We start from the raw sequence: 13787 nt of genomic DNA, 5'->3' as shown, positions 1-13787 counted from the left end.
ATTGATTAACCGCCTAACAGGAACGGACATTTAAACGCAAGGGAGCAACGGGCATTTAAACGAGCACCCGCAGCGGGCATTTAAATAAACTCCGGCACAGCTCAAGTTTACCACTATTTCGAAGTCCAGTGTTTAAAGGTTAAATATTGTAGAATGATTTGATAACACTGTCCAATGTCACATTGGAAGGTGATATCAAATCACTTTATAAAATTCATAACTTGTACTCAGCACTGAATATTAGTAGAATGATCAAGTTGAAGGGGATGAAGGGAATGAGGTGGGCATGAGAGAAAATGAGTATGTACAGGGTTTTGGCAGGAAAACCAGAAGGAAAGAGACCACTAGGAAGACATAGATATAGGCGGGAGGATAATATCAAAATGAATCTTAGAGAAGTAGTGTTGGAAGGGGAGTGTGGATGGGATGGATTCATTTGACTGAGTATGGGGATGAGTGGTGGACTTTTCTGAATGTGATAATGAACCATTGGTTTCCAGAATATGCTGGGAATTTCTTGGGTGGCTAAGGAATTTGTGGCTTCTCAAGAAGCACTCATCACCAAGGAGTTTGTTCAGTTTAGTTAGTTACGAATGAAATAGTAAATTATGGTTTTATGTCTAAAACATACAAATCCACATGAAATATCAAAATAATTCCTTAAGCAGTAAATAAAGTTTTGAATGAATGAATGTATAAGGGGTGGGCCTTCTTGGCCCTTGCACCGTGACCACAGTGATCTATTGTTACTACATTATGAAGTCTGGTTAGACTGGGCCAGCCAGAAACAAATTACATACAAAACTAGATGTATAAAACTATTATGGAAGGTCTGCAAAGAAATCACAGTTTTTCATCATGTGTGTAATAAATCCCATCAGATTTTGCTCTCTGTTTTGTTATGAAGTTAGCAGGCGTAACATTAAGATGGTGGACCAGAAGAGAGTGGAAACTGTTGAAGGGAACAATTTCCCACCCTCATTTCCCTTTGTACATGTGAAGAATAATGTAATGAGAGTAGTGAAGTGAAAATTACATGGCATTATAGATGTAAACAGATAGTGTCGTAATGTTTGTCAGTGTAAAGAACTTTTTGTTAAACATCTGTGAATTCTAGAAGTCTGTGCTGGGCTGATATTTGGCTTCAGTTGGAGAGACAAGAAGTGCACAGAGAGTTCTGTGGGGAACCATTTGGAAAATGGACACTTGGGAGATGAAGAAAGATGTGAGATAATAACATCATGTGCATCTTAGGGAGATGGGCTGTAGGAATGGGACATGGATGGAAGAAACTCAGGATCCTGTCCATTGATTGGCCATGGTATTGACAGAACCTTCATGTTCTGTAAGGACAGGCGTCGGGTTATGGGTTGGATGACCCAGGTTTGATTCCCAGCATGGCAATATTTTTCTCTTCTCCACAGCATGGGAAACTGGCTCTGGGGCCACTTAGCTTTTATTTTTATTTATTTACTTCATCTCTATATATCATTGTTACATGATATAGGACAAGTCAGTTACTGTACATTGACTGATTACAATAAGAGAATAAAGTTACAATACTTTCTATCCAGTGTGTACGGGGTGGTAATTTCCCCCACGGTAAAGTGGTTGAGGCTTGAATCTGACCACTCACCTCCATCTAGTGCCTTCACTCCCCCATATGTTCTAATGGCTTAGTGGTTAATAAATTAAGCACAGGCTCAACTTTACCTTCATGTTTTGCAACCAGATTGTTCTCTGGTTATTTAGTGATATTTTTAAATGCTTAGGTAACGTATCATGAAGTGAGGTTGATCAAATGAATGATAAGTTGAAAAGACTCGGGAAAGAAGTAGCAATGGCCTACTTAAAATAATTAGCTCAGTATTTCTTGGTGGGAATATGCAATAGATTAGCATAAATGGAGCACCTGATGATGGCACTATGTTGCCGAAACATGTCATGAAATAACAGGTGAAATTGAGTGCACTACAAGACGGACACTGCGTACATATCATGGACGATATGCAGAACTGTTAAAAGTGAAGATATAACTTCTGTAGGTACTCCCTTGTGCAAGATAATTACTGCATCTGTTAAGTTGTAAACACAGACATCTGAATTTTGCAAGTTGTGACACTAATGCTGTAAGAGCTGGGTTACATATGCATAAATAAATTCATGAACAGAATATAAAGTATAAACATATGCCAAATGACCTTGAACACATTAAAGCTGTAATTGAAAATCACAATGCGTGGCAAAAGCATTTGACTTATCTCTTAAATAGGCAGACACTTAAAATTTGTTATATTATCACTAGAGGTTTAACAAAAAGAATGCAGAAGGAGAGCGTCATGTGGCAAGAAGTTAAAATGGCAACTTCACAGGAGAAAGCTGTTTGTGTGAGTTCTGCACAACGGTATCAGTGCAATGAAATGTCTGCATGAATATAAAAAAGTACTTGTCTGGATGTGTTAAGTGCAACAAATAATGACAACATTGAAGTGTGCTGACAATGGAAAATATTTCATTTTGTGTTGTATCTAATATGCATAACATGTGTGCCATCTCCCGCATCTGTGGTTTTATTTTTTGCTCAGGGACACTTTACTTTACTTTACTTTTTTTTTTGTCTAGTGGTCAGAGTTCCTGGCTACAGATCTAGAGGTCCAGGTTCGATTCCCGGCACTACCAGATTTTTTCTGAGAAGTAGTGGGTCTGGAACGGGGTCTCCTCAGCCTCATATTGATAATTTAGGAACTATTTCAAGGAAATAGCGGCTATAGTCTAGAAAATCGAAATTATCGGCCGTGGGGATTTGTTGCACCGACCACACGACACCCTCTATCCACAAAAGTTGGCACTAACTTCGCCAACAAGTGGTGGTCGCTTGGTCAGTATAGTTCGCTTGCGGACTAAAATCACGGAGTTTGTTTTTTCTTTTGGTGTTGCCTTGAAGTAGTCCCTAAACATGACAGTTTTATTTGGCATGGCAAACTGATGTTTATTCTCCTGTCCTAGGTAACAGTACTTCGTTTAGTAAACATTTCCATGATACAGGCAGTACAAATATAAGAAGTGTTCTGGTGATAAATTTGATTTGTTTCATTCTGGTTCGTCACACTAACAATTACAAATCACTCCATCCAATGTGACATATAAGTTTACTACGTGAAAACCTGTATGTCACATTGGACGTAGTGATTTGTATTTGTATGTTCTAGTGAGCCTTCACTGTTGAATGTTGAATGTTTGTAAAACATTTGGAAATCTCCAGAAAAAAAACTTGCTCAACAGAGTGGATAGTCATATAGCCACATAACACATTGAAGAAGTTTCATTCTTATTATACACACTTATGTGAAAAGTAATGAACTTGCTAAAGGCAAAAAATTTTGGACAGTGGTAGTGATTTCAAATTTAATTCGAGGTTACGTATCCTTTCTGGATAAAGTTTATTCTGTGCGTGATGCCTTTTCCAATGTCAGTGTAATATTAATAGCTAAAGTAGCTGAGTGGAATGCTGAAATTCCCCATATTTTTTGCGAGGAGCCATTACAGTCACTAAAAGTTTAAAATATGGTGTGGACTTTCATATAGGCATGTAATCCATTTTTCTTCAGTGAAGTTGAGCTGTAAATGTTGAATGGTGCTGGTGGTTGATCTGATAGTTCATTTCTATTCTGCAAGTCGAGTAAGACTCCTAGTTCCAGCTAGATGAGATGTTCACACATGTACATCAGAGTTTTGCCTCTCGGATTTTTTGAACTCCTTACAGGCTGAAAGCAGATGATGAATTGATCTGAATCAAGTTCATTTTTTTAATAGAATATATGATTCTGATTTATGGTTTAAAATTTGAATTACATAATGCTCTGCTCTGTGGAAAAAGGACCCACATGAGCATCAACATAAGAGAATAGACTTGGCCACAGTTCGGAGTTGAAAATATTTTATATTTCTTCTCTGAATGTGCTTAGACTGTTACCTTCCTCATCTCACATACTATAATTTATTTTACTGAGTTTTTGCTTTTGAGTAGATGGAGCTTCGTGTTATTAATAATAATAAAATCCTGTGCTTTAAAACTGTAAAGGAACAAAACATATGTTGCTATATTGGGTTGTTGTAACAGTTGTTTTCTGTATCATTGCTTATGTTTGATATATACTGATGTTACTGTTTCTCTTGACATGCCTGTTGTAGGTGTGCTATATATGTGAAGAGCAGGGAAAGGGGTCTCGTGCAACGGTTGGTGCTTGTATGCAGTGTAATAAGACTGGTTGCAGACAGCAGTTCCATGTGACTTGTGCTCAGGCACTTGGCTTGTTATGTGAGGAGGCTGGCAATTACCTGGACAATGTCAAATACTGTGGCTATTGTCAATATCACTACTCAAAACTTGTAAGCATTTCTCAGTCCCTGACCTCTTGAGTGGAACAGAGTAGTTGCTTTCACCCTGTGCTACTAGATGGGTGGTTGGGTAGTGGGACTCCATTGGTCCTTGTATCCTCACCTTGGTATGGAAGGGGTATTCAGGCTGAGATATTTGAGTCTAATATTTCTTGAAAGGCAGTTACAGAGTTTTCAGTCAGCATTAAAATTACATTCAGTAGTTCTGATTTACAATAATATCAGTAGTACTTGGTATGCTACAGATTAATGATTTTTATCAGAATTTGAACCCTGAGAACATTCAAGCCCTAGAAATCTAATATTTAATATAATTTATTTTCCTGTTTAACCCTTCACTGCCAGCCGGCATTTAAATTCCTGCTCAACTCCTATGCGAAAGGATATATAAATATTTAAATCAGAAGGTGCAACATTTCACTTAAAGTGTAATAAATTGGGAAAAACTGGAGTTCTGTTTTTCTAATTATCACACTATGTTCAGAAATGTATATAGAATCGGTGTATTGATCCACACTGCTTTAAAATTATTTTTTGGCACAGTAAGCCCATAAAAGTTATGATAGTATCATATTACCCTAGAAGTTCAGCTGGGTGTGTTAGTCATGAAAACATTCCACACAGGGTCACACACAACACATCACACGTGTGCCACCAGCACACAGTATTTGACACACAACATGCCGTTTCTGTGGTTTTGATTTCTTCACAGTTGGTGGAATCTTGCTTATAAAATGGTTTTCTCCTAGATGGGGCACTGTTTTGTCGGACGAACTTTGTGTTCTACAGCATTAGCATATATCACAGAGAGTCCCTCAGTTAACTGAATTCTAATTGACAATTGATCTATCCTTTTCCTTGTGTTATTCCTACATATTATCATCGCATTCAGAAATTTTCTTTTTGTCCCTTATAGTTTTGCATATTCTCCCAGTGGATGTTTGTGCTATTCTCGATTCTGTCATTTACCACAGAATCGAGAAAAGCACAAACATCCATTTTCAGTGTTTAATTCTGAATCTGATAAAACATTGTTCTAATTCAGTTTGAAGTAAATATATTCTCCACTGGTCATGACACAACACAGCTGGCCACTTCATTCCTTGTGGCTGACCTTGGCTAACCAGATTGCGTGATGCATATTTATAGAACAAAGGGGGATTAAGTAGCAGTATTCATATAGTGAACTGTTTATCATTTGCTACAGTAGCAATCATAACACGCTTCTTAGAGTCAACATCACATCGCAAAGCCATAGATTCTCCACATGTCTTCTTGTAGTTACAAATACCAATGTTGAAGCCGAACAGTTCAGAATATGCCTCAAGAGAATTGACTTTTCATTCGATCAGGATAGAGGAGAGTACACAGGATCGATCTAACATATTTAGTTCATAAGAATTCCCCTAGGCAGATGTAGGTTTGTATGGTAACAAATGCACAAAGTGTTGAAATTGAAAACTTTTTCAAAGAATCCAAATGTATTACAACTCCTGCAGCAAGTTCAAAGTATGACAGCGAATATGCGAAATGATAGCCTGAAATATCCTCTTTAATTTCGTACCAAAAGAATTACTTATGAAAAAGAATGGTTCAAAATAAGAGCTGAAACTTAGAGCTGCAATACGCATACAGTGCTCCAACCCAGGCAGCGTGTGACAGATACTGCTGTTGTGTGGTGCACTGAGCCCAAAACTGAAGGGTTAAGTAACTCTGGTAATACTGGAGGTTCATCAATGCATTCTGAAGCCTCCTGTTACACGTGATCCTGACTCAGTTCTATCTATCTCCTGTTATCGCAGAACAGTTTCTCTGAGTTCCGTTCTAATGTTCTTCCACTTTTGTTTTTGAAGTAGCCACCTTCTGAGAGGTTTCCTCATAAGAAGTATATAAATTTCTATTTTCCCCCGTCTAGGTTATATTCCTTTCCCTCTGTAATCTCCTGGATTGTGGTATCCTAACAAAAATAAGTGACCTGTATCACCTAAAGCTACTCTCCTTGTTATATCCTGAATTGCTCACTTATTGCAGGTCATATATGGCCTGGTATGTTTCCTGAGCATTTTGCTTTGAAGCATTGCTACCGCGCAGAATTTCAGGAGTAATGTTACTTTCAGTTGAGGTGGCTGCTGTGTAGGTATTATTGATGGTAGGAAATTAGAAAGTACAAAGGCATGGTGGTCTCTGGTTGCATCCTCTTTCTGTCAAGTTTCATGTAAGTTCGTCATCAAGTTCAAAAATATCAGAAGCCCAGATAGCCAGGCAGTGATACCATAAGCCTGCCTTTACCTTTAAAATAAGGAAAGTGTCAAAAAAATTAATATTTGTTTGTGTATCGTTGTTTTTGTCATGTTCTTAATTTTGAAATATTTGGTAGATACTGAAATTGAATCTATTGAATGTTCTAATGGTGACGTTATTTCTGTGCCTGAACCACTATCAAAATGTATAGTGAGTAATTTATTTGACTAATGAAAGTGAGGGACTTTAAATTATAAGCCATCCTATTATATTTAATGTGTGCAAATACTAGAATGTGAAACCAGAGTTTGATATGATAGGAGGAAAACCCATTATTAGAAAAAACGTTGAAGTAGCTGTTTTATATTTCATCTTCCATACAATGAAGAGCTGATAACCTGTGATTGATGCTGACAGTTGTGTAAATTAAACTACAAAAATGGCATACTTTGTTGTGTTACAGACGTAATTCTAAATGCTTCATGTTTCCGTATGATTGCATTTTCAGAAGAAGGGTGGCAATGTGAAGACTATCCCACCATACAAACCAATTCCAGCTGACCACGGATCTTCCGACTCCTCCCCAGAGAAAGAGTCAGATAGTATGGTTAAGGCAGGTGTTAGTGGGAAGCGGAAGGGGACAGGTAAGGCCACCAGTGCTACCTCTATGGTTGCAGGAGTGAAGGGTGGAGCACCAGGTGCCAAAACTGTTGTAGGTGGCCACAGTCCGAGCCTCAGTGATGCTTCTTCCGTTGGTGCAGGTGGTGACACAGTTGACGTAACTAAGTCGTCAAACCCTTCTTTAGGCCCCAAGGACGCTTCAAATCTTTCAGCCACTACAATTATGGGAACATCGGTTACAAGCAGTGCCAACAGTGGCAGTACTAAATTTACCACTTCAAACTTTGTTGAAACAGTTGTGACCCAAAGTGAAAGTGTGTTTGGTGCTGATATAGCCACAGTTGGACAGGCAAATGCGCGTGTTTCATCAGCTACTATCCAGGCTTCTAGCAGTTCTAATACTGCTAGTTCCAGTATCACAGGAAAGAAACGAAAGGCTGGTGGAAGCCGGACGCCAACAACCCCAGATAACTCATCTGACATTGCCTCTATGCAGGCACCAGTACCTGTAGTGAGTGGTACCGCAGGCATCCCAGCTGTTGCCGGTAGTGTCACTGCTATAGTAGGTAATGTTTCCGTCAGTTCCTCTGGAGGTACTGATAATCATGGTGGTGCAGTGTTAGTGGATTCCAAGAAACTAAAGGTAGAAAGTGGAAGTATTTGTGGAGTAAGTGGTAGTAGCTCAAACCCTATGCCTTTGTCCACAGTCACAGAGTCAGTAGTTGTGAGCAATGTGAACTCAAGACCATTGTCAGGTAATGTGATCACATCAGCTTCTAGTGCTACAGGCTTAGTAAGCAGTGCAGTCAGTGCTGGAAGTATAGTGGTGTCGGTGCCTCTGGCTGCCACGTCCATCCAGCCCCCCGCATCTGCGGCATCCACTGTGGTGACATCAGCCCCAACATTATTCCAACAGCTGCAACAGTCGAGTGTAGTAACCAGCAACGCAGCAGTGTTGGCAGCAGTTAATGCATCTGCAGCAGAAAGCCGAGCACAGCCTGTAGCACATCAGCAGCCACAGCATATAGGGGACCAGCCTAGTAAGAGGGCCCGGTAAGTAGATGTTGATGCCGATGATATTTTGGGCACGCCTAATATTAGGAAGTGGCATTATAAATTATTGTGCCTCGTTTCAGAATTCTGAAGACAGAACAGTGTGATCTGCAAATTGTTCCTTTATGAAGTTTCATATATGTAGGTGTTAATGTGTCCTTGAATTAACATGCAACAGTTTGAGACCACATACAGTATATGTCGATGCAAGTTTCAGCATATATGGTGGCAATGTAGGCTTATAATAGTTGTGTATGTTACTGGCAATATCCACTACAGGTTTCCAGTCCAAGCAATTTTTCATGTAACTGGGAGTACTATGATATTGTCACGTATTGGGTGTATAACGCGACAAATAACTTCATGCCGTATTTGATATAGCGAATTTTATTTCACATTTGCACTTACAATCACCCAAATTACAATCTGACAATTACTGCCATTGGCAGTATCACAAATCCTACACTGCAAATGCCAGAGTACAACTGACTGGTTGCTGGCTAACGCAGAACTGACTGTGAATAGTCTTCGCTGCTCCGCATCAAGCCTCATTCCAGACAACGCAGAAAACAGCCACGTAATAGGCACCATCGTTGTGTGGTGTTGTGTTGCTAGCAACGCTGTCCGGAGTTGTTTACTGCCGCCTAGCAACCGCAGTATCCCGTGGTGACGTCACTGCTGTTGACTTGCGTTGCATAGCTACTAGGATGCTGGGACTCGGCTAACTTCGGCTCCGCTCGGCGCGTCAGCTCCTGGGGGGGGGGCGTCCAGCTAGCGCGACACGTCACAATATAATGTCTATGATGATGTAGCTGGTCTTTGCTTGGTATTCAGCACCATAAAAATTAGTATGACATGCATGTAACAGATGAAATTAATGTAATGGAATGGTTCTGCCATTTTCATTTTATATATAGGATAATTTATGTGGAATCAAAAGAACATGCAAGAACCATAAGTCTAAAACCAGAATTTAAAATTGTATTTTATACTCATAAATATGGGAAGCTGGGATAGTGTAGTTGGTATAGCAGCTGGCTACAGGCTGGACAGCCAAAGGGTTTGAGTTCAAGGCCCAGTAGGGTGAAAAATTTTCTCCACATTGTCCAGACTGGCTCTGGGGTCCACCCGTCCTCCTATTCAATTGGTACCGGAGGTAAAGCGGCCGAGGCATGAAGCTGACCACTCACCTCTAGCTAATGCCAAGGTCAAGAAAATGTTTGTCTATACATCCACTTCCCCATATGCCTTCATGGGGTAGTGCTTAATTAGTTAAGCACAGGGGCAACTTGACCTTACCTTACCTGTACTCGTAAATATAGATTTTAAACTGAGTGACTGAAAAAATCAGTTATTTACATTCATTTTCTTTGTATTGTAGTGCCTAATTATTACATTTAGGTTTCCATTTCTTTAGGATTGACAGTGATCTCTCAAAGGCAAGATGATTGTAGTGGAATTTGTATTAAAATGGAAGTAGGTATGTAGTGAATGTGCAATGAGGATCTAAGGGAAACTTTCATAAGATTCCCATACCACATCCTTGACATTGTGAGACAGCCGATCGATGAATTCTGTAACACTTCATGAGCTCTTGTTGCACCAAGATCTGGAATGTCAGGAGTACATACAGAGAATATATTTGCTTGTATAATTGGGCTTAATCTTTTTCGATATGATCAACGCTGAATGATGTAAGTTGAATTTATGTCTCTTTGTAGCAGATTGAATGATGACAGAAATTGCGTGGAGGATTCAGGTTAGTTACCAAACAAATTCCCAAACCTCCAGGAACTCAAGGATGTCTTCTTTAACATTTAACTCTGATATGTTTTATTAATGATATTACATGCATGGATACATGTTAACAAGTTTGTGGAAGTAATTTCCACCATTATTTCAAATGTGATGAGGTAAATGCAGCTGAACTCTAAGATGGACAGTGATTTTTTAACCAACCTGTATGTGTGTAGTTACGGTGTGTTTAAACATGCAATATGGACTGGAATTTTTTTGATACTTGATGTTCTTGTTTGTGAACACTGAAAATGTAGTAGAATATTAAATATTCCACATGAAAAACATTCTGTTTGATGACATTTTCATCTCTTCAATATGACTGTAGGACACAGTCAACAGAGAAGCCAGAGAAAGGTCGTAAACAGAAGCGTGGTAACAGCGGGACTGTTATGACAGCTTCAACAACTGGACTGTCCACCGTCACCACCACCATTACCACCACTACTGTTGCAGCTGCAGGGACAGGCACTAACACAAACAACAGCAACAAGAGAGGAAGTCGTGGGAGCACTGGCAACAACCCTACACCACCTCCAGCAACTACACACTCTCAGCCTGGCCATAACTCCATTACAACTGCTGTAGTCCCAACCAGCAACATGGTGAAGGACTCACCTCCAAGCAGTCCGGGATCAGAGACGACTTCTGTTCATTCTGGTGGACGTAACAGCAGGACTAAGAACAACAAACGGAGCAGTGGTGGTCGTGACAGAGATGACAAGGACATCAAACTGTGAGTTCCGTTGTACCTTGATGTTACTACTGTTTATATAATTCTTAAAAATGCTTGTTATAACAGATACTTGTAATGTCCAAAAGTGACTGAAAATTTGTCACAGAACTGCCGTTTATGTTTAATAGAGTATGGCACCGAGGTTTAAGTAATATTGTGGATATGGCAGTGTTTCTGTGTCTTGAGGCGATTATCATAGGGATATGAAAATAATAGAGAATAATTCAGAATAATTGTCCTTAACACTGTGTGAACCAGAAGATTTTTTAAACTAACTTAAAATAACATAACCTGTTAGCAGCCTCCATAGTCTAGGGGTAATGTTCCCACCTCATGACTCAAGGTACGTGGGTTCAAACCCGGCAGAGGTCGTGGAATTTTTAAGGGCGGAAAAAATCAGGGAACAAGTCTTCGGGGAGGGACTTCAAGCCGTGGGTCCCGTGTCGTAGATTTACAGCACGTAAAAGATCCTTATGTCTCTAGGAGACCTGAGCAAAATTAGGCAGTTTCCCGCCCAAGTAGTTTCCAATGCCTCCAGTAGATGGGGAAGTTATCGGGTACCACTGCCAGCCTTCCTGGCTGAATGGCACTGATAGTGAGCACCAGTACTGGCAGGGTATGGCGACTGGTAGAATATCAAAGAGGATGTACAATAGACTATTAGTCGCGGTGCATGGGGAAACCCACCCCCTCCAATAATAATAATAATAATAATAAACATAACCTGTTGCACTCACAGTCAAATGCTAATTAGGAGCTGTTCTTTATGAGCAGAAGTCTCACCCACCATTTTTTGCATGCACACAACCATGGATCAGTCATATTCCACCCATAATTCATTTCACACATGAGAATTAACACATCAGCTTGTATTGAACTTGAGTAGCAGACTTTACACACACGGCGGTTTAATTGCAGTGTGACATATATATATGAACACTATATAACTGTTTCTAAATGCCACAATTGGAATACATGCAACTTTTTGATGTTACATATGTAGGCGATGGTTGTGAATTAGCCACTACTTTTAACTGTAAAATGCATATTATGGTAATGGCACGTGAAGTGTATGCAAATCTGTATTTGTTTATTTTTGCTGTTACATTCATGTTACCAGACTCTAATGAAAGTAGCCCACTTTATAAGACACATGGCTAGGAACTGTACCATCTGTAGTTCCCATGCCTTTGGTGTTTCAGTCGTAGCGTAGATCCCTTCTCATTATGTTTTCCACAGAGTCATAAACTGAGATCACAGTACCTAGTTTCACCAGTATGAACTCAGTGTGCTTGGGTGACCTGTTGACCTCGCAAAGATGCCGAACTGCAAGTGTACTTGGTACATAAAGTTATGGGAAAACTGCGGTGGCTAATCGGGAATCGCTTGAATGTGTTGGGGGGGGGGGAACCCTCTTTTTATAAATAGTTTTCTGTACCTACAGCATTAAGAAATTTATGTTCCCAGTGGTTCTTGTCAGTCTGATTGAGTCCTTGTCATAAGCTTACTCAATCTGCTATAGTTTCACTGTATTAAAGTAAAAGAAAAAAATGAAATGTGGTAGCATAAAGTAAAAGAAAAAAATGAAATGTGGTAGCATAGTAATATTATGTAAGAAGATAATTTGTTGGTTTTTAGGTCATATATTGTAACAAGAAGAATGTATTTGTTCCATGTAAACATATATTCATTACTCACTTGTCCAATTTGTGCTGTCTGTGTCTTGTGCATGGGCTTTTCATTATGAATAATAAGATGTAATTAGAATAAGAAAACTGAATCTGGAAATATCAAGGCCTAGTTACTGTTCATGTAGCATGTGTACGACTTCTAACAGTTGCTTTTTCTGTGCCAGTTTTTTTGTTTTGTAATTGAAATAGGTTTTCCTTTTAATGAGCCGGGATAGTTCAGTCAGTAGAGTGATGGGCTATGGGCAGGACAGGTGGAGTTTGATTCCCAGCAGGGAAAAGTGATCTTTTTCTACTCTGCAGTGTCCAGATGGGCCCTGGGGCCCACCCAGCTTCTTATTCAGTGGGTTCCCGGTGGTTTTTCTTCAGGGGAAGTGTGGCCAGGGTATGAAGCTGACCACTCACCTCTGTCTAGTGCTGAGGTCAAGAATGGTGGAGCAATACCTCTACTCTCCACTACATCTTCATGACATTATGCTTAATTAAGCACATACAATTTTACTTTTTTATATAAGAATTTAGATTTGAGCATTTTCTCTGGGCTTATTCAAAATATTTGTGCAGTGAGTGTTAAAAGGGTATCCGTTGACAGGTTTCAGAACGGCGTCAGTGCTCCACATATGCTAGGCAATCAGCTGAATCCATCGTCAACAATGGCACAGAAGATGTCAGATACACTGTCAGCAGAAATGGAGGCTCACAGCATTTTCAGTGACTCAAGCAATTCCACAACATTGCTTGTTGGACCACAGTTACACAGCCGGGTCATTGCTTCTGTAAGTACCATGAGTAAGGAGCAGAGATTGGGTAGCTTTTCACATGGGCTTTGTGTGTCCTTACTGTGGTAATGATTGTGTTGTGGTACAGGTTCGCAATGCAAACAGTGTGTCAGGTGGGTCAGCACATGGCAGCACTGCTGGAACCACCATCAACCCTGTCAACAGTACTGGTGCCAACAATCCCACATGTAGTACTAGCAATCATGCAGGGAGTAGCAGTAATGCAGGAGCTGTAGGAAGCATCCCGCAGAGTCTGGATCAGTTGCTGGAGAGACAGTGGGAGCAAGGCAGTCAGTTCCTCATGGAGCAGGCTCAGCACTTCGACAGTAAGTGTCTCTGGAAGATAGCAGTAAATGTGGCTAAGGATACTGATATGTTTTGATGTGAGTATTTCATGTCATTTTGAATTTACATGTGTTTATAAACATTTATAAAGTCTGGTAGTAGCAGAAAGATCTTGTTTTGTGGTACATA

The 13787-nt window shown here is 39.9% G+C and overlaps 1 protein-coding gene across 3 annotated transcripts in view; it reads left to right on the top strand.

Annotated features, from left to right (window-relative positions):
- The window catches only part of LOC111866941 (protein AF-10), a 31337-nt gene that overhangs the window by 3468 nt on the left and 14082 nt on the right, over positions 1-13787 (top strand). For all 3 annotated transcript variants that reach the window (XM_023856327.2, XM_033752473.1, XM_023856328.2), the window contains 5 exons: positions 4192-4389; positions 7148-8313; positions 10439-10846; positions 13127-13310; positions 13402-13639. In XM_023856327.2, coding sequence (XP_023712095.1) covers positions 4192-4389; positions 7148-8313; positions 10439-10846; positions 13127-13310; positions 13402-13639 — 2194 coding nt within the window. The remainder of the gene's footprint in view (positions 1-4191; positions 4390-7147; positions 8314-10438; positions 10847-13126; positions 13311-13401; positions 13640-13787) is intronic.

This window comes from Cryptotermes secundus, unplaced genomic scaffold (genome assembly GCF_002891405.2).
Source record: "Cryptotermes secundus unplaced genomic scaffold, Csec_1.0 scaffold899, whole genome shotgun sequence".
NCBI classification, from domain to species: domain Eukaryota; kingdom Metazoa; phylum Arthropoda; class Insecta; order Blattodea; family Kalotermitidae; genus Cryptotermes; species Cryptotermes secundus.
Note: the sequence above shows the minus strand (reverse complement) of the source record. Positions and strands in the feature narration are given on the sequence as shown.